We start from the raw sequence: 22,681 nt of genomic DNA, 5'->3' as shown, positions 1-22,681 counted from the left end.
ACCTGTGGCCCGTCTTGCAATACAGAAACCAACTAGCGGGGTCTACGCTTTCTGGAGTTTGCCAGATATAATGACATGGTCCTTGCCAACACGCTGGGTGAGCACAAGGCTTCCCGATGCTGGACATGGCATGCACCTGGTGGAACCCATCACAACCAGATTGATTACATCCTGGTCCAGAATCGGTTTCAATCCGGCATCAGCAGAGCTAAAATGAGGACGTTTCCCGGTGCCAGTGTCAGAAGTGACCATGACTTGGTGATACTAACCTTTAGAATAAGGGTGAAGAAGATCAGAAAGCCAAAAAACACCCAGCTGAAGTTCAACCTAGAAAAGTTAAGAGACCCTAGCATTGCAGAAGCCTTCCAAGCCACCATCGGAGGGAGGTTTTCTCCACTGCTTGTTCTGGATGAAGACCCTGAAGAAATGATAAACAACTTTAACGATGTCATTATAGGAACAGCCACAAAAATACTTGGGAAACAGCACTAAAAGACACAACCCTGGGTCACAGACAAGATCCTAGAACTGTGTGATGACAGGAGGAAATTGAATGCTCAAAGTCATACTCAACAGATTAAGACCACAGGCAGAAGAATTCATAGCTGAAGAACAGGCTGGATTTTGCAGTGGTTGTAGCACTACAGAACAAATTTTCAACTTAAGGATTCTATGCGAAAAGTACACACAACACCAGCAGAACATCTACCACATTTTCATGGACTTCAAAAAGGCCTTTGACTGAGTCTGGCATGAAAATCTTTGGGCCACCATGAGAAATTACAACATGGGCAGGAAGCTGATAGAGACCATCCAATAGCTGTACAACAAAGCTAGCAGCACCGTTCTACTCCAGGGCCAAATTAGAAAATGGTTCCGCATGACTGTTGGTGTCCGTCAAGGATGCCTCCTATCTCCTTTTTTGTTCAATATATTCCTGGAATGTATTATGACCAATGCCCTCGAGGACCACCATGGGACTGTCAGCATTGGAGGGCGTACCTCACCAACCTCCGTTTCGCCAATGACATCGATGGCTTGGCAGGAAGCAAAGATGAGCTGGCAAATCTAGTGAACCTCCTGGATAAAACATCAACCAGATACGGCATGGAGATAAGTGAGGAGAAAACCAAGATCATGACAAACTCCACCCAACCCATAACTAAGAACATCGTAGTGAATGGACAAAAGCTGTAAGAGGTCCACCAGTTCAAGTACCTAGGTGCCATCATCAGTGAAGGGGGATCCAGGCCTGAAATCTTTGCCAGGGCAGCACTAACAACAGCTAAGCTTGCCAAACTCAAGCCCATCCGGAGAGACCGTAAAATCAATCTCAAATCCAAACTCAAGCTGCTGCATGCACTGGTCCTGTCTATCTTCCTGTATGCTTGTGAAACATGGATGCTAACATTAGAACTAGAAAGAAACATCTCATCCCCATGGTCTTGATTTTATCATAGAATCTTAGGCATCTCGTATATGGCCCACATCACCAACGAAGAGGTCTAAAGAAGAATTTAGGCACAAGGCCATTATAAAGACCTGTTCGCCATCATAAATAGAAGAAAGATGCGGTGGTATGGACATGTCACTAGGAGCGATAGTCTGTCAAAGACAATTCTTCAAGGGACAGTACCTGGAGGCAGAAGACGAGCTGACAGAAAAAGAAATGGGTGGATAACATAACAGAGTGGACTAACAAGAACTTCATCTCGCTTCAATCCAGATGCTCGCCCATGACCGATAGAAAGGGTTAAGGGACAAATGAAATGAGTGTATTTCAACATGTCTTCCTCCTGCATACGTGGGCTCTGAGCTTGTCTTTTTTTGTCCTTCTGTACAGATGTACATGAGTTCTGAGTTGGTTCTGTGTCGAAGCACAACACAAAGACTGACATCTACAGTCTGGGAACCACAATCATATATATGCTGAGTGGCAGCCATCCGTGTGTTAGGAGGTACCCCCAAACAGCCTAAACCTCATACCTCTATATAGTGCGTGTGCTTTATTTTTATTATGGTTCATTAGACTACTTATTGTATGTATTGTAACTGCAATAATATAGGGAGAGTCTCTGACTGTGGTGAAACCTCATCATATGAAACAGACACTTTACATTTCCATTGAAAAAGCTTCTGTCTCATGCATTTCTTACTTTAGTTTTCTTCACAGTCTTTTCAGTTGCACCCTTTAAACAGATCTAAAGGAAAGTATCACAAGGTTTGCAATTTTTTTCCAAACATCAGCAGTCTAAGCTTCCTGTATGTGTGTTTTAGATTATTAAAATAGTGGTAGTTTGCATGTTTCCCTTTGAGAGTTGTCTTTTTGAATGCAAGCAGTGTACAAGCCCTTTCTATAAAAATTATGCAATTAAACATTTGTATTGCAGTCCAGCTCGGATTTAGTTCCCTTTTCACATAATACACATACTAATTTTCATACAAATAAATGTAAATTCATGCACAATGCCTCTTCTTTGCATATGGCCACTCTTTTGTTGGTGAATACACCTGTGCCACCATTGATTTTGACATTCTTGTCTTTCTATATACAGATCCATAAACAGGCCCCTCCTCTGGAAGACATGCAAGAAAGCTTTAGCCTTGCAATTCGTAGGCTCCTGGAGCATGCACTTGATGGGGTCCCTGCACAGAGGAGCTCTGCCACAGAATTACTCAATGAGGAGGCCCTCCATCCATCTCGGGATGATCAGCCACGCTGTTGGAGTCTGGACTCTGCCCTAGAGGACGGCACACACCCACTGTTGCGACAGCAGAGTCAGCTTTCAGACAGCACCCAAGGTACTGTTCACAATGCACACACATATATCCATATTCTGTCAAATTAATTATTTGCATGCCTTGAGATCCTTTCCTATTTTATTTTCAGACTCTTCCCTGTACACTGAGAACTCAGGGCATTGTAAAAAGAAAGGATCCCTCTATAACAATCTGGGTGCCCTGGCTGGTTACTACAATATGGTGAGGAGGCCACCAACTAATGAATATGGCTAGTTCATCCACTGATAAACCTTGGTGGTTTTTCATGCATTTTTCTAAGAACCACTTGGGTATTTGTGTAGTTGCCATTCATAATAAATGCAACCAAAATGCATAGATCGATCTGTCCAGTGGAACCAAACTCAACCACAACATAGATCGGACATCGGACTTCAGAAATCTTCAGAATCTTTGGTGGCACTGAGGGACAATGAGCTGTGCAGTTAAAGCTGGGAATCTTTTGAAATGTAAGAAACATGTAAATCAACTTGAAAAGGGAGAAATAACAAAGATTTTAATTGTTTGATGTCACTACATATATAAACAACTGTTTGTGAGGCACAATCTTGTTTACACGGTTCAATTTCTGTGCTTTGAGAGCATGAAAATATAATGACAGCATACTGTATAGTAAATACAAACTAAAACAAATGTATTTTGTTGTGATAGATCTTAGTTCATGGGCAATGGAGGAGTCAGGAGACAGCGAACAGTTGAGGTGTGTATTTATTTTCCATCATACACTCACGGATAAATAAACAGGCTTTCAATAGCCGAATCAAATCACGGGCTTCAGTATCCCAAAGGAACTTAAACAAATAGTTTCTTTATCTGTCGTGGCCAGACACTCAGACACCACTTTTTTTTCTGCCACTCTCTCTCTCCCTCTGACACTCTGGCATGCCTTATCAGGTCTCCCTCCACCATCACTATAATGAGAGATAGGTGTTAGAGTAATTACCACCCAGGTGACAAGCCTTACGCTCTCCCTTTCCCGCAGACAGACACATGACCACGCCCCCCATGCCACAGTTGTTTTTTGTTTTTCAGACATAAATTGTAAATTACTGTAACAGTGCTAAGTGAATGCATTATGTATTCCATATTTTGTTTCATTTACAGTACTTGTAATGGAGTTAATTAACAGAGGTTCGGGAGGAGCATGTTAATTTTAATCTGACTAATCACAGCCCGCGAGCAGGAGTATATAAGCCACTGCTTACTGCTTCCTGTGACAACTCTCCTGACATGAGAGTCTTTCTGGCATTTGGCCCCACCCATTGCCCACGAACAGTCCCAGGCAGTCGGATCATCGGACGCAACTTCGCTGCAAAGCATTCGGCTCCACCAGAACAGCGCTTCCATCCAAACAATCTTGTTATTCAACAAGAGCTGCCACAACAGCTCTTTTGTTTTTAGCAGTATTGACGGCTACCACATTAAGTGTTATATTTTTTACCCTGTCTTTCTTTCTATGCTCCATTCTCCTAAACAGTTTATAGCGTGATTTTGCTTCCGCCAGCTGGCTGCTCCGGCTCTTTAAAAACGTGAAACCGCTCTCTACGACATACGACTATGTTCTCTTATCTAAACTTTCCACCTGGAAAGCAGTGCGAGCTGCCTCCGTGAATGGGCGCCGTTCCGGCTTCATGCCATTAGAGTTCCATTTTTATTTGAAAGCGAGAGAAACAAAGATTAGCTATTCAATCCAGCCTCCATTTCAACCCCCAGTATTTTTATTCAGGTTCTGCCGCACAGATGATCAGCCTCATTACCTTGCCACGCAGATTGTTTTAGGGCGTGCTCTATCCAGCAATTGTTCGTCATCTTCTAACATGAATATCACGATTGTTTCTTCCTCAAAAATGCCCTTCGGAGCGTGATTTATTCCATTCTGAACACAGGGGCATCATGTAACAGAGAACTCCTTCCAATCGACCGATAATCTAATGACATCTTTTCAAATCAATGCAGACATTTTAACGCAAGCTCGCTGCCACGCAGCACTCACTCTGACCATTCCACAGCACACTGCAGTTATACACGGCCACTGTCCAAACAGACACGGGCCAAATTTGGCTCTGCAAGAGGCGGATCATGAGCCGCATCACAACTCCTTCATAATCATCCTGCAACGTGTCTCGCTTCCTCTCAGCATTATTGATGTATATTGACGTATATTGTACAGCAGGGGGCAGTCATACTCCTAAGGAGCGAATGACCACAGGTGAATCCTTCAGTAATGATTGCAAGTCCATTGCAATCATTTGCTTCCCTTACAGGTGTTGATAAATCTAATAAAGTAATTGTGCCCTACTCAATACAACAGCAACAGTGCCCTGCCATGACAAAAGTAATAAAGTTGTATTCTTAACTAACCGTTTGCTTCCCTCAAAACTGCATGTAAATGTAATTGACATGTTTTCCATAACTAACCTTTTGCTTCCCTTACAGACATATATGAAGGTAATAAATTGACGTATTCCTAACTAACCTTTGCTTCCCTTACAGGTGTTGATCTAATGAAGTCTTTTGTGCCCTACTGGATACCACAGCAACAGTGCCCCACCCATGTCAAATGTGTGTACACTGTTATTAATATTTTCTCCACAGGCACCGCAGCGCTCCCACAGGAGCCCCTTTACCATGCCCCCAAATACTCAATCCACTGCGGCAACAGTACTCTAAACTCTGCTCCTGCAGGAGGTCCACTTACTCTACAGTCGCAGCAGCATTTTACCATGCAGCTGCAGCTAGCGTTACAAAAGATAGCGGTCACCACCTCCTCCTGTTCTTCTCAAAGCACCATATTTCCCTGTCTATGGGTAGTCTACTGAGTGTGGCTACCTCTGCAAGCAAGCCTCATTCAATTGCTTGCTGGGCTTACCCGTTTGAATGCCGTGAGCTCTCTCTCTCTCTCTCTCTCTCTCTCTCTCTCTATAGAGCAGTCTCCCGTTCGAATCTCAGGTTGATCCCTCCCTTTCGAACGCAGCGCCAGCCGACTCTCATTCTCACCTTCCCTGTTCGAATGCATACTGGGCTTACCCGTTCAAATGCCGTGATCTCTCTCTCTCTATAGAGCAGTCTCCCGTTTGAATCGCAGTGTGAGCCCTCCCTTTCAAACGCAGCATGAGCCAACTTTAGTTTTCACCTACCACTTCTACGACAAGTGGTGGTCTCCCGTTCGTATCGCAGTGTAGCCCTCTCGACCAGCCATCGTACAAGAACGCACCTTCAAACACACACGTAAAGCGCTCCCATATACAGATTTTGGGGGGAAGAACAATGCAGAAGTATCCGCCAAGCCATTGGCTCGCTGTCCTAAATACTTCCTGCCATAGTCATGTTACCGATCTTTCGTCTTAACACCTTTTATGGGGGGCAATCAGGACTCGAGTCGAGTCTCGAGCTCTGAGCCCTCCAGTATACGGACGGCAAGCCAAATATGTATACTGCTTCAACACAAGATTACATTACATTAACATACAAACTACAGAAATGGAGTTAATTAACAGAGGTTTGGGAGGAGCATGTTAATTTTAATCTGACAAATCACAACCTGCGAGCAGGAGTATTTAAGCCGCTGCTTACCTGCTTCCGGCGACAACTCTCCTGACATCCCACCTCCACCCCATCTTCACCTATTCTCTAGATTCATTATGTAAATAAGTAAAGTCCGGGGGGGTAATCAGGACTCAAGTCAAGTCTCGAGCCACGAGCCCTCCATTATACGGACAGCAAGCCAAATACGTTTACTGCTTCAACACAAGATTACATTAACATACGAACTACTGAAACGGCAGGCCTTAGGAAGAGTAAATCTGTAAATTTAAAGCGTACCAAAATATTCATGCAAAAGATTATCATTATACTATACTAGATTATTGTTGCAAAGAGCTGAATTACATTTCTTTTTTTTTTTTTTTTTAGCATAGTAGTGCTATGTTGAATATATATGTCTACTACAATGAATTACAAGGACAGACCTATGTATCTGAAAGGATATCCCTTCCAACCTACTTTCCTAGGTTGTTTTTATGAAATATTAATCATAATATGTGCAAGTATCAATCTGAATCTTGGCTGTCTAATATGTAAGCAAATGTTTTTGTGGTGTTTTTAAATGTGGTATGAATTATAGCTTGAGTAAATCATAAAAATCATACTATTAAGGTTAGCTTACTCTTATTCCATGTTAGTCTATGAGTTTGGCATCTCAGTTAAGTTTTTCAAACCCGATGTGAGTGCCTTGGGTCTTTAAATATCTTTATCTGAGATCCATGGGAAATACCACCATTGTGAAGATAAGAGATGCCAAAAGGTGCACTACACAATGCTTTCCCAGGAAGTGTTCAAATTACATATGTATATACTGTATGTGTGTGTGTGTGTGTATATGTGTATATATATATATATATATATATATATATATATATATATATATATATATATATATATATATATATATATATATATATATATATATATATTATACATATATGATTTCTTTTTTTCTTTTTTTTTCAAATGATACTGAAAAACATTTTTGGTTATTCCCATGGAATGTGGCTTTGTTGAGTGCAAACATGCACTCTAAAATGTAATAGATGCTCTAGATTAAGACAATGGTCTTGCTTTTTCCATTGTAATACAATGGAGGTTCAAAGGTCTACCTTTATCAAGCACTTAAATTAATGAGTGTTCATAAAAGTGACTCCGTAAATATTTGACTTGGCACCAAAGAAAACCCTTGTATGTTTCAATTTGTCTAGTGCTTTTCTGTACTGCAGTTTTGATGCCTACATATCAATATGAAAGAGCTTCTTCTGTCTGCATATTCCTTCTTATGATCCCCTGATTAAAATACAGCACATATAGCATGTATAAATAATACATTGTTCAGTGTAATTTGTAACTTTTTTGTGTGTTGAGACCTTGGAAAAATGTGTATATGCTGTCAGTTGAGCTTTTATGGTTCTTTTATCAAATGTTATGATTATGATTTCAGATAAACAATGTAAAATGAACAAAAAGTTCTTCAGAAGTGTCAGTTATTCCGGAAAGACCATTTAAAACACCTGTAAAAATGATAATATCACCAAAGGCCAAGGGAGCTCTATGTTTTTACTTGGGGAAAGTTATAAAATACATGAATGGAATAAAAACAATGAATAATGTGTGACTCATCACTGTGCTTTGAAAAGCACTGCATAGTATTAAGGGAAAATCTGATATCTGTCATAGTGTGTTTCCGTCGTATTTCCAAGGACTCTTATTTTGAAGTGGTTTTTGTCCTCTGTCTTCTGTTTCCCCCAGACTACATTTCCCATAATGCACTGCCCTCATCACTGCCATCTGTTCCCCATTGTTCTCACCTGTTCTCCATTCCCTCATTAGCCCTTGTGTGTATAAATACCCTCTAGTTTGTTCCCTGTTTTGTCAGTTCTTGTTTGTTGCTATTTGAGTTCATGGTTGTTTGTGTCACTACTGTCATTAAAAGCCTGCAATTAGATCCAGCATCTCCCATCTCAGCAACTACTTGTTACAGAAGAACTAACCAACATGGATTTAGTGGCTGTCAGAATCCTTCTGCTCAAGTAAGTGAGGATCACATGTTTTTAGAACTAGTGAATTTAGTGTACTATCCTGACTGCTCTCTGTGGTTTTCTTACAGACTGGTCTGAATAGTGCACTGAAGGAACTGATGCCTCTGGCTGATCATCACTGGACATTGGGTATGTGGAGAAGGCTAACTTTGTGGTTCCCCCCTTACACAGTAGATTATGGCGGGAGCCCCAGGTCAAAACCTGCATCCATGGCTCTGTGCTCCAAGCCTCCCACAGCTCCGTGCTCTGCCACTCAAGACCCAAATCCTCCCTCCTGTGGCTCTGCCCGACCCAATTCTGGGTCCTTCTGAGTGTCCAGTGTTTGATCCTACAGCAGCTCCACCTCCTGACTCAACTCTGCTCTTCTTCCTGAGACTGCTCTGTCTCTGGACCCAGCTCCGCCATTGGGATCTCAGGTCACTACTCCTGCTACTCCAACTATGGCTCCGCCCCTTAAGTTTCCACCTCCTGTGGCCAAACTGCTGAACCCCATTCCCATCTTAGAGCTGCCTCTCAAACCTCCTGTTCCTGCCCTGTGGCCACCCCCCAGACCTTTGGACCCAGTCCCTGCCCTGGGGTCTCCTCCCTGGACATCTGAGCATCATCTTACCCTCATCTGCCTTTTTGGGGTGCCAGGAGTCACCTCTTAAGGGGGCGGGGGAGAATGTCGGTCTTATTTTGAAGTGGTTTTTGTTCTGTCTTTGGTTTCCCCTGGACTACACTTCCAGAAATGCACTGCCATCTGTTCTCCACTTATTCTCCCCTGTTCTCCATTCCCTCATTTGCATGTGCATTCTAGTTCCCTCTTTGTCAGTTCTTGTTGCTATGAGTGTTTCTCTTTCATCATTAAATGCCTGCAATTAGATCCAACATTTCTCAGCAACTACTCATTTCAATATATCTTCTGCTTTGCTATCTAAGCAGGTGTAAAATGAATGAAAATTCAAACTGATTGCTGATAAAGGGGCATGTCATTTTGCTTGTCACTTTAGGGAACTAAAATCTGTGACCCCCCCAGTAAAGTTTAATCTAAGTTGACATACAGAACATAAGTTCTCACTTACCTCTTTATAAGAGGTTAAACTGAGTGTTATTAATTATATCCAGGTATGGTACTGAATTGACTGGTCTGTGTCTTGGCTCGTGTCAGAGTATTGAAAATTTAATGGAGAGATCATGGTCAGATGAGCTAAATTGAGGAGCAAGTGGGTTTCCCCTTGCTGGTAATTTGAAAGGGAAAGTATTCCCTAGCCTTTCAAATGGAGAGTGATAGGCATTTCACACTAAAGGGAAAACAATTTCTGACATGTGTTTTAAGATCACATATCTAAGTGCCCAGAGACATGTGAACACAAACCATACACACCAAATCACACATAAATTAATATATATTCTTATGTTTTTGACAAACTAAGAAACGGAACCATTATATAGTGTAAAATTGTGTAACTGCTGCTCTCATGAACACGCACAGGAGAGCAATGGTTGGTCAAGATATTCACTAGATAATGCATTATATTTGTTTGTTTCTCACAAAACCTTTATTGTATGCTTCAGAAGATGGCAAGAGTCACATGGAACAATCTATTAGACTTCTGAATTATACTTTTGCATGCTTGAAGAGATGGTAACCGTCCACTGGCATTGTGTGACATCACTGAGAACAAATTTTCTGTACTGAAAGTCACATTGGTTTATAACATGAGGGTGAGTAATGTATTTCCATTTTTTTGGGTGAAACCTTTAAGAGGCAGAAGAAAATCATTACAAAATACAGCTAAAGGAAAATAACATTCAGATTAATCTGTCCAAACATGTCAGACAGGCCTACCAAATTATAGATGCTAATGCACTGTCTGTTGGGAGGGTTACTTTTGAAATGTATTCTACTACAGATTACAGAATACATGCTGTAAAATATATTTAGTAATGTATTCTGTTAGATTACTCAAGGTCAGTAACATATTCAAAATACTTTGGATTACTTCATCACTGGTAGATTTTTTTCACATGTTTTGACTATAAAAACTCTGCCAGTACAGTAAGACAAAATACACATGTTAAAAATACATTCTCTGAAAAACCTAAATATCTTATGCAGTGTTGTTTCTAAAACAAGATCAATCAATTTGTTCTTGTTTTAAGGATTTTTAGATTTTTACTGGAAAACAAAATTATTATCAAGAATAAGATTTTTGCCCTAATATCAAAGGTCTTTAAAAATTAAAGTCTAGAAAAAAAGAAATTATGATCCAACTTGACTTTTCTTGATAAAAAAATATGATCGTGCCTGGTAACGTGCAAGTAAAATGGCTAGAAATAGCATTTTAGCTTAGTGTAAAGCTGACAATTTACACAAGGTTTATTTCTATTTCTTCTGCTCCAAACTTACTTCAAACGTACTTCTCTGGCTGCTCGTATAATTGTAACACATCATAAGAAAGTGTTTCACCACTGTTCAAATGCACTTTAGATTGCATCATTTATATGTATAAATGTTTTCCATCTGAAAGGACTAAATATTAAATGAAACAAATGACAATAAAATTCAAAGTAATCTCTTCAGTAATCAAAATACTTTTTGAATGTAACTGTATTCTAATGACCAATGATTTAAATTGTAACTGTAGTGGAATACAGTTACTTATATTTTGTATTTTAAATACGTAATCCCATTATTTGTATTCCGTTACTCCCCGACCCTGTCTGTGGGTATAGTAAATGTCCATCATAAGGTTTACTTGAAAAGATGCTGACATGTTTGAAGCATATGTTGTAGGCTGCAGTCAATGTACAGTATGTTTCCAGCAAAAATGAAAATTCACATGTTGTTGCTCCACCTTATGGTCACTGACCAATTGTCACGAAATTTCAGTTCTGTGAACTGAGGCTTGGAATACTTCTTGCACAGAAATGTCCAGAATATCATCAAGATCACAATTTAATCTACTGGCTAACAATTTAATTTGTACACTTGATATTATTGGCTATGCTGTCACTGGTAACAGAAATACAAAATAGCGAGAAAAAGAGATGCAAAATTGTTTAACCTCTAGAATACAAACTTTAGTTCAGTATTGTCATATACCATGCTCTGAATAACAACATGTTGTGACCCAATTTGCCGCACAATTACCTTTTGTTCATTGGACAGCTCTCATAATTGATTTAGCTGAACCCAAGTAGCTACTGATGTTTAGTGTTTAAACTTTTACATTAATTATATTTTGGTTATTAAAAAACAAAAACAAATACGAATTAACATATGTATAATTGTGTATACTACATGCATCTAAGATGTTATTTATTGGTAAATCAAGGTTAGTGTTTAATTGTTTTTAATTATTTCCATATGGGATTGCAAAGAGCATATGCCAAAAAAATTGATGATGACAAACTATTTCAAAATAATTAAACAACCAGATAGAGAGCCGAAAACCTACAAAATTAAAGGAAATAATTTTCACTGCTCTACTGTTGCCAACAGAGAATACCGGTCTTTAGGAGTTTGTAATAGGAGAGTGGAAACACTAAGTATTACAGCTCACCTCCAGAAGGGGTCAGTATAAGACTATATATAATGCAGAAGTGACCCCAAACAGGACCCTGTTGACCTAAAATGTTAGAGAGAGATGCCCAATATGTCTCGAATAAAAACAAAACAAAACCAACTTACAGTTGCTAACTGTTTTCTCAATTTGATTTCCATTTATAATAATGAATATTTGTTGTCCCCAAAATATTTCCCATACCTAAACAGAACTATTTTTTTCATGAATGACAGTTTATTCATGAATCCAATTTATTATGGATTCCTGGGTTTTCATATTATTAAAGATACACCTATTTAAGGTTGATGCATTAAAAACATTGCTTTGTTTTATTTTGGCATAGAGCTTTCTTGAACTCACCTGAAATATTCAGTTGGGGCGAGAGAGATAAAAATAGACAGAGAGAGAGAGAGAGAGAGAGAGAGACAGAACACTCCTCTCTCACTTCTCTTAAAGGACCCAGACACATAGCCTCTGGTGTGGCACCACTAGTGTTAGTATGTGCTACAGTGTACAAAGGGCTGTTCTTAACAAACACAGCAAACCAGAGACACACTGTCCTAATCTTCCCATCTCCAGACTGTACAAACAGAAGATAGTTATTACTTTTCATAATTCATAGTCTTTTTCTCTTGAGACACGGTACCCTGCAGTCATTCTGTCCGAAAACATAGCCTGAGTACAGCTGCACTTTCACAGCCATTGTTTTGATACAGCAAATATATATATATATATATATATATATATATATATATATATATATATATATATATATATATATATATATATATTATATTATATATATATATATATTTTTTTTTTGCATGAAAAAGAAATTGGATTGAAATCAACAGCCCTCGTATATTGAGTTTGAATGATATCTGCTTGTATCTACAAGTTATTGTATTTAATGACAGGAATTCTTTCACATACTGTAACTGGTTTTGTGTTGACCAGTTTCTATTATCCTTTGTTATGTAATGTACATTTACCTTTACAGAGATTTTGGGTATGTGTGTGGTGACGTGGTGAGCTTGTTGGCGTTGTTAGCATGTTGATTTTTTTGCAGTATGTGTTAGTTCAGTGAGTCAGGCTATGACACACTCCTGGCTAAGGCACCTCTCTTATCCTGGCAATGCCATCGTTCCTGGCACTTTTCACACTTGGATCAGAGATCTGTGCATGGCCAGGACTTCAATTTTGTTTGCCCACCAACCCACCTCCACCCCCATTGCTCCCATGCATAAAAGAGGCAGTTTAATGAAAACATTGAGGCAGTTTAATGAAAACATTAATGCAGAAGACACAAATCATCAAGTGTATGATGAACACAAAGCAGCATAAGAGTGAGTTTAGGGTGCGTTCAGTAATGCTGCTGTCCTGACTAGTTAAGATGCTTAAAATCACTTGAGTTGGTATTGTTCCACCAAGCAAATCAGATGTTGGAGCCGTGGTGCATAAGGTGCATGGTTGCTCACACAATATAGGAACTGTTTGCTAATATGGAGCCAGGTTTAACTCTAACTTGGGTCATGCCTGCCTCTGCTATCCAGGAAATTAGGCTAAAAAAGCCTAAAAATAAAATGCAAAAACATAAAATCAGATACGGCCTATTGAAAAATCACAACGGAAATGTACCATTCAGATTTGCTGATGCACTTTATCTCACATTAGGAACTGCAGATTGTTTTCCCCAGTTTTCCCCAAATGTCTCTTTCATCTTGTTCTTAAAGGGATAGTTCATCCAAAAATGAAAATTCTCTCATCATTTGCTCACCCTCATGCCATCCCAGTGTGCATGACTTTCACAGTTTGTGGAGGGCCCTTTTCAATTCCAGCATGACAATGCATCTGTGCACAAAGCGAGGTCCATAAAAATGTATATACTTAGTTTGGTGTGGAAGAACTGCACAAAGTTCAGACTGGAACCCAAGTGAACACAATTGGGATGAATATGAACGATTCAGTACCCGACTTCACCAATTGTCTAAAACAGAATCAGAATGAGCTTTGTTGCCAAGTGTTCTCACATACACAAGGTATTTTTTTGGGTGATAGGAGAACCAAGTGCACACAGAACATTACAGTGAGACACAGAATATAAAACAAGGTAAGAGTATAAATAGACATACAAATAATAGGACATATAACAGAATGGCATATGTACATGTGCAAGTGGTAATGTATGAGCAAGGTAGGGGTATGTACAGTTATTGAATTAAATATGTGAATTTACATATGTGCATGATATATTTATTTACATTATTGCACTATGGGTGAGTCCTGAGGCTGTTGAATTGTTCATGTGGAAAATGGCCTGAGGGTATAAACTGTTCTTGTGCCTGGATGTCCTAGCGCTCAGTGCTCTGTAGCGCTGGCCAGAAGGCAACAGTTCAAAGAGGGAGTGGGCAGGATGTGTGGGGTCCAGAGTGATTCTACCTGCACATTTTCTCACTCTGGAGAAGTACAGGTCTTGGAGGTTGGGCAGGGGGCACCAATAATCCTCTCAGCAGCCCTGACTGTCTGTTGTAGTTTCCTTCTGTCTGATTTGGTGGCTGAACCAAACCAGACAGTTATAAATGTACACAGGACGATCATGATGTTAGTTAGGACCCAACTCTTTATGTGTCTATTGTCAACGTCGATGACTGCCCCATCACCCAAAATACAGAGTCTGGGGCAAAATTAAAGCCGAGTGCCCAATACATCACACACAAGGCTCTGAACCTCCATCCAAAACTCCTGGATCTTAACACACCCCCAAAAGACATGGTCATGCCTCCATCCTCTGATTGGCATTGCCAGCAAGTGGGTGTGTCTTTAAGACCAAGCCTATACAATCTAGAGGGGATCCAGTAAAATATATGTAAAATTTTGAATTGCATAAGGTACACCCTTGCATCTCTAGATGCAGACTTGATGTTTTTAGAATCCTAGCCCACTCTCCCTCCTCCAATACCAGGTTTAAATCTTTCTCCCATAATCTCTTGAGAGAAGTTGAAGCTCCGTCCCCCAGACTCTGAATTAGCAGGGAGTAATACACTGATGCCTCATGACCTTTTCCAAAAGCAGTAATCACCACTCCCAGAATATCTGCCACTTTAGGGGGGTGTATGCTACTCCCAAAAATAGTACAGAGCAGGTGGCACAGCTGTAAATATCTAAAGAAATTAGATCTGGGAATCCCAAAATGTTGAACCAGATTTTCAAAGTATCTCAACACTCCGCTCTCATATAGGTCACTGAGTGTATTAGCCTCCCTCACAATCCACTCTGGCCAGCAGAAAGGGGACTTATTAATACATAATTTGGGTTAAGCCATAAGCTCGAGGCAACATTTAAATAAATGTCCAAATTAAACACTCTGGACACTTTTGTCCATACCGAGTGTAAATGCGAGATAACAGGGTGTAATTTAACTTCTCCGGTTAGTTTGATAGAAAGGCTTTGCAATGGCGAAATAGGGGCAAGAACTTTCTGTTTAATACAAAACCAGGGAGGGGCTCTCTCAGGTGGAAGTGACCAATGAGCTAAATGTCTGAGACCGAACGCATAATAATAAAACAAAATCTTGGGAAGGCCTAGGCCAACTTTATCAATCGGCCAATGCAGCTTACTGAAATGTAATCGGGGACATTTACCATTCCAAATGAAGGACTTCACTATGCTATCAAATTGCTTGGAATAAGAGAGGGGGACATCTATAGGGAGTGACTGTAGCAGGTAGCTGAATTCTGGAATATAATTCATTTTAATAACATTAACCTTCCCAAGCATCAATAAATGTAATGAAGCCCACCTGCCCACATCACTCAAAAACCTTTTTATTAAAGGGTCAAAATTAACTCTAACTAATTCACACAAATTTGCTGGGAATAAAATACCCAAATACTTAATGCCCTGTTTGGGCCACTGGAAGGCGCCTGGCTAAAAAGCCGTTATTGGGCAGTATGCTGTCAGAGCCAAAGCTTCGGATTTAGACCAATTAACTCTGTAACCCAAGAACTTAGAAAAGGAATTAATAATTCTGTGGAGGCAAGGCATAGATCTAGAAGGGTCAGAGATAAATAATAAAATATAATCTGCATAAACAGAAGCTTATGCGCCACACCTCCCACCATCACCCCTGGAAAATCATCCTCCTTTCTTATCGTGGCTCTAATGAATCCAGGGCAAGACAGAACAATAATGGGGAAAGAGAGCAACCCTGACAGGTGCCCCTATCCAGAGTAAAATAATCTGAAATTAATCCATTTGTTTGTACTGCCACTACTGGGTGTCTATAAAGTAACTTAATCCATCCAATAAAAGTATTCCCGAACCTGTATATTTCCAGAATCTTAATAAGATAATCCCATTCTACCATATCAAATGCCTTTTCGGCATCAAGTGAGATGGCCGCGACCGGTGTCTGATCATTCACCACTGCCCACATGATATTGATGAAATGCCTAATGTTATCAGAAGAACTGCAGCTCTGAATAAACCCCACCTGATCTGTATGTATAAGAGATGTCATAACTTTACTTAATCGGTTAGCCAAACTTTTTTACAAAATTTTTACGTCTAGCTGGATCAGGAAAATTGGACAGTAACTCTTACACTCACTTGGATCTTAGTCTGAACCAGACTGATCCGGGCTTGTGTCATGGTTGGCGGAAGCTTTCCATTCTTTAATGATTCCATATAAACTTCTATCAAAATTGGAGCCAGTTCTGTAGCATAAGATCTAAAAAAATTCAGCGGCAAAACCAGCCTTAATCGACTGATGAAAAGAATGTATAGTCCCTACCAGATGGGTTCAAAAGTCTCCAAATATCTGCAAGACCAAGATTTTTACACAACCTGTGAAGTGTCAGTGTTGTTCTAGGGGGCTTACACACTTTTGCTTCACTATCAAGGACTGAGTCTATCAAAAGATTAAAGTCTCCTCCCAATATTATATCATGAGAGGTGCTAGCGGCTTGCAACATCCCTTCAAGATCTATAAAAAAGCTCTGATCATCAATGTTAGGTGCGTAAATATTAGCCAAAATCAACTTTTGCCCCTGAATTTATGCTAAAACAATGACTCTTCCTAATTTATCATTAATCTGTTTGAGACATTTGAATTGTAGATGTTTACTTAGCAATGTAATGACTCCCCTGCTCTTACTTGAGCCAGCACTAAAGAAAACATGTCCACCCATATATTCCCAAATTTTTCAGCTTTCTGTGGGGAAAGATGCGTTTCTTGACAATTGAGAGACAGTCCACTCATATTAACATTTGACATTTTGACATATTAGAAAAAATAGATTGTGTGTCAAAAATAAAATGATAAAGACCACATTCTCCATTAGTGCAACAAACAACCCCTGAAAAAAAAAAATACGTGTGCATTAACCCCGCACACGACAGCGCCAACCGGTGTCCATCCCTCTAAACTCAAACAGTCCATGTATGCCTAAGAGAGCCCCCGCGACAATTTTGCAGATGGATTGCTCAAGACCGGTGCTTCAATACAAATTTTGTAAGACAGAATTACACAGCAAAAAATAGTCTATAAAACAAACTCCAGCCAATAAATGGAATAAACACAAAAACGTGTAGATTCATCCTAGTGGAACCAGCACAAAAAAAAAAAAAAAAAAAAAAGGAAGGGTCTGTTCAGATCTTCGTGTAGTCAAATGAATGTTCAGTAAGCTGGCCCATTCGGCCAATACATGCATACAAAAAAAAACCCAATCACTCCAATGTTCTGCAAGAGATATTCCACAAAACAAACTCCAGGCCGCAGGAGGCATAAGCACCAAAAATGTGCAGATTTATCCACAAGCTGTCCCGAAGAAATGATATTACACAAAACAAACTCCAGCCACTAGGCGGAACCAGCACAAAAAGAGAAGAAAAAGGTGCCGGCTTCCTTGGACAGTCATGTGAATATTCAGTGAGTCAGGCCCACTAAACAGCAACATGAAAGTCGCCAAATGGCTTATTCACTCCAATGTTTTTATGAAGGACAGTGCTTGATATGGACATGTAAATTCTCTACATTCATCCTTAGTATCTATTCTCAATTTGGCCAGAAACATCAGAGAAAAAGCGACCTTCCGTTGATGTAAGAGTTTCTTGCATTCCTTGAATCGATCATGTTTCTCTCTTGTCGAATTTGCAAAGTCTGGGAACAAGAAAATGTTGTGGTTCTTCCAAGAAAGCTTTCCTTTACTCCTCGCCATGTGTAACACAAGATCTTTATTGCATGATCTCAGAAATTTGGCCAGAATTGATCTGGGCTTGTCTCCCTCAGCAGATCTCCGAGCTGGGATTCTGTGAGCTTGCTCGATTTCCAGCTTATGGCCTGTTATGTCGAGCAGACTCGGGAAGAGCTCGTCTAGGAATTTTACCATATCTCAGCCTTCCTCATGTTCAGGAATTCCAACAATTCCAATGTTGTTTCGTCAATTACGATTCTCCAAATCCTCCAGTTTTTCCCAAACGCGTTGCAGGATCCACCTTGGTCGCTAGCGGGTTAGCAGCTAATTCCCTCTCTGATGACTCCAGATAATCAATCCATTTCTCGATGTCCCCCATTCTTGTAACCAACTCAGAGAATTTAGACTCTATGTCCGTAATCAACTGATGTATTACAACAAGATCCTCCAAGTCCGCTATGACCTTCGTCAGCAACACCGACATGCTGAACAGTTGACGATGGACTTCTGCTGCCGCATCATCCAAACTGAGTCCCTGGACTGCAGCCCTGTCTGGGGTATCAGCTTGAGCACGTAAGTGTCTTTTAATATCTCCAGAGCCCGAGGATTTTGAATTATTTGACATATTGTCTTCATAGAACAGTTAAGAATCAGGGTGTTTTGAATTTCACCGGTTTATGACACAAATAGTAATAAAACTACCAAAAGGCGCAGAGCTTGCCGTTCACAAATCCGACCCTCGCATGGCGCTACCGGAACTCCCATTAGACTTCTTACTGCATGTATTGCAACTTTTATAGTATAGGGAGAGTCCCTGATTGTGGTGAATCCTCATCATATGAAACAGACACTATACGTTAACCACAGAGCAAAACTCAGACATGCCGGCAAATGTCATAGATTTTCCATTGAAAAGCTTCTGTCTCATGCATTTCTTATTTTAGTTTTCTTCATAGTCTTTTTAGTTGCTCCCTTTAAACTGATCTAAAGGAAAGTATCACATGGTTTGCATCTTTTTTTCCCCAGATATCAGCAGTCTAAGCTTCCTGTACGTGTGTTTTAGATTATTAAAATAGTGGTAGTTTGCATGTTTCCCTTTAAGAGTTGTCTTTTTGAGTACAAACCCTCTCTATAAAAATTATGCAACATTAAAAATTTGTATTGCAGTCCAGCTCAATTTTAGTTCCCTTTTCACATACTACATATACTACTTTTCATACAAATAAATGTAAATTAATGCACAATGTCTCTTCTTTGCATATGGCCACTCTTTTGTTGGTGAATGCACATGACATTCTTGTCTTTCTATATGCAAATCCATAAACAGGCCCCTCCTTTGGAAGACATACCAGAAAGCTGTAGCCTTGTTATGCATAGGCTCCTGGAGCATGCACTTGACAGGGTCCCCGCACAGAGGATCTCTGCCACAGAATTACTCAATGAGGAGACCCTCCATCCATCTCGGGTTGATCAGCCACGCTGTTGGAGTCTGGACTCTGCGCTAGAGGATGGCGCACACCCACTGTTGCGACAGCAGAGTCAGCTTTCAGACAGCACCCAAGGTAGTGTTCACAATGCACACACATATATCCATATTCCATCAAATTAATTATTTGCATGCCTTGAGATCCTTTCCTATTTTATTTTCAGACTCTTCCCTGTACACTGAGGACTCTGGGCATTGTAAAAAGAAGGGATCCCTCTATATCGTTCTGGGTGCCCTGGCTGGTTACTACAATATGGTGAGGGGGCCACCAACTAATGAATATGGCTAGTTCATCCACTGATAAACCTGGGTGGTTTTTCATAAAATTTTCTAAGAACCACTTGGGTATTTGTATAGTTGCCATTCATATTATATATATAAATGCAACCAAAATGCATAGATCGATCTGTCCAGTGGAACCAAACTCAACCACAACATAGATCGGACTTCAGAAATCTTCAGTATCTTTGGTGGCACTGAGGGACAATGAGCTGTGCAATTAAAGCTGGGAGACTTTTGAAATGTAAGAGACATGTAAATCAACTTGAAAGGGAGAAATAAAAATGTTTTTAATTGTTTGATGTCACAACATATATAAACAACTGTTTATGAAGCACGATCTTGTTTACACGGTTCAATTTCTGTACTTTGAGAGCATGAAAATATAATGACAGCATACTGTATAGTAAATACAAACTAAAACAAATTCTTTCTTTTCAAAAACTTTCTTCTGCTGAACACAAACAAAGATTTTAAGAAAAATATCTCAGCTTTGAGGTCCATATAATGAAAAAGTAATCCATATGACTCCAGTGGTTAAATCCATGACTTCTGAAGTGATATGATGGGTGTGGGTGAGAAACAGATCAATATTTAATTTCACTTCCACTTCCACATTCTTCTTTTGTTTTTTGGCAATTCGCATTCTTCATGCATATCGCCACCTACTGTGAAAGGAGAATGCATAGTAAAAAAATGACTTAAATATTTATCTGTTTCTCACCCACACCTATCATATATCTTCTGAAGTTTGTGTTCAGCAAACAAATGCAAGAAGAAAGTAAGCCAGACACATCTGGGATGGCATAAGTGTGAGTGAATAATGAGAGAGTTTTCATTTTTGGGTGAACTATGCCTTCAATAAATTGGACTCATTAGACTTTGTATTTACAGGACCAGTTTCTCCATTTGCAACTTTAAAGGTTTTTACCAAAGTGGAGCTTATTTGATCATTAAGAGCCATGATTTGGTATTCCAACCTCCCACAACCACAAAAACATAGCACACAACTTCCCTTTTTAATATGTCCCATGTCTGGAAGTGTTACAAAACAACAAAACCAACAAAAGGAGGGGAAATACACATCCAATTGTTGCAAAAACTAGGTTAAAGGAATAGTTCATTAAAAAATTAAAATTCATTTACTCATCTTCATGTCATTTTTAACATGCATGACTTTCTTTCTTGTATGGAAAAAAATGACAATAAAAGTAAATGTGAGCGCATTGGTCATTCTGCTAATATACTGTATCTCATTTTGTGTTCCATGGAAGAAAGTTATACAGGTTTAGAATGACATGAGGATGAGTAAATGATTGCAGAATTTTCATTTTTGGGTGACATATACTGTATATGCATTTAAATTCAAACCTTTGAACCTCTAGTTCATTCTGGCTGATTTTTTTATTTTATTTTATATATTCATTTAGTCTCTCTGGCAAGGCTAGGAATCTGAAATGTTGAACATGACTTTATTTTAAGTCATTTTAACATTGTTCTCCAGCTCCAAATATTTTTCAATATTCAAATCACCCTTAGTCCACAAGCAAGTTGCTTTTTACATCCCTTCATGCAGCTTGATGCGGAGCAGAGCAGAGCTGCGGTGGTCTTTAGAAACACAAGCGAACAGTGAACTGGGTTTCCTCTAAATGTATTGACTTAAGCTTATGAGACATTACAGGACGTCAATCCATCCACTGACATAAAAACCCACCGCAGGATCCTGAGAGAAATGGGATACTCTAAACAGATATTCATCTAACCCACTAAGCTAACAGGAATCTCTCTCTCTCTCTCTCTCTCTCTCACTCACATATGCTGACAGATACATACACACAGAGATACAAAGGTCTCTTTCTGTGACGGGGCAAGGGCAGAAGTTTGATGTTTAATAACTGTGGTATTTTAATGTTGTCTGTGCTGACGGTGCAGTGGCTTTCAGAGGCAGGATAATGACAGGACTAAAACACTACCTGTGGATTCCTGAGGTATTGAGTTCTAAAGCACCACTTGGAGGTCAGTTTACACTCCTTCGTCATGTGTTTCTCAAACATCTCAGAGTAAGAAACGTTATATGACCCTCCTCTGATCAAAACTACTGTAGATGTGTATCTAAGCAGGATTAGACATGGAGCCAGGGAAACTGCGGTAACAGGGATCAATACAGCGTGCAGGCCTGTGAGAAACTCTGGGCCTCATACATACATAAACAAACCACTCATATAAGAGACTCAAACTCTTGTTATTGTGTTTTTTTTTTTTTTCAAGGCTTTCATATTTTTGAATCCTTATACATAAAGTACAGCTTAAAAGATACAAATCCCTGATAATAATGATGGTAGTATCACTGATATAGCTCTTTACATTAATGTTAAAGACACTAAACTATTTATTTTTATTCACCCAAAATTTAAATTCTGTCATCGTTTTGTCACCAGCATGTTGTTTCAAACCTGCATGACTTTCTTACATCCATGGAACACAGAAAATGTTTATTTTTATTATTTATTAGCTCTGTGAAAGTGTCTGCAAGAGCAAAACAGCCAAGAAAGACAAATATTAATGAAAGTGGCAACAAAGTAAAACCATATGTTTACTGTGAACATTCAGCGTATGTTCAACTCTTTCATTATGCTTTTGTCCATTCAAATGTTTTATCTAAACATTTTTATCTCAAACCCCCAAAGGGTTTTGATTATCCCTAATACATGTTTATTTTGGAAAAACTAAGGCAACCGGAAAGATAAAGACAATTCTGTGAGAAAAAGCAGAAGTTTTAAATCT

At 39.5% G+C, this 22,681-nt stretch overlaps 1 protein-coding gene across 3 annotated transcripts in view; it reads left to right on the top strand.

Moving 5' to 3' along the window:
- The window catches only part of LOC127422763 (mitogen-activated protein kinase kinase kinase 8-like), a 47,452-nt gene extending 27,177 nt beyond the window's left edge, over nt 1-20,275 (top strand). The window contains exons 7-9 of one of the 3 annotated variants that reach the window (XM_051666497.1): nt 2,556-2,802; nt 2,891-2,982; nt 20,019-20,275. In XM_051666497.1, coding sequence (XP_051522457.1) covers nt 2,556-2,802; nt 2,891-2,982; nt 20,019-20,108 — 429 coding nt within the window. In that variant the 3' untranslated portion in view covers nt 20,109-20,275. Of the gene's footprint in view, nt 1-2,555; nt 2,803-2,890; nt 2,983-6,954; nt 7,151-19,782 lie in introns of those variants that run through there. The other 2 variants (XR_007894217.1, XM_051666500.1) reach the window with 2 other exon arrangements.
- Nucleotides 20,276-22,681: the final 2,406 nt, after the last annotated feature.

Source organism: Myxocyprinus asiaticus, chromosome 32 (genome assembly GCF_019703515.2).
Source record: "Myxocyprinus asiaticus isolate MX2 ecotype Aquarium Trade chromosome 32, UBuf_Myxa_2, whole genome shotgun sequence".
In the NCBI taxonomy this organism is placed as follows: Eukaryota; Metazoa; Chordata; class Actinopteri; order Cypriniformes; family Catostomidae; genus Myxocyprinus; species Myxocyprinus asiaticus.
This window is presented reverse-complemented; position numbering and strand designations above follow the sequence as displayed.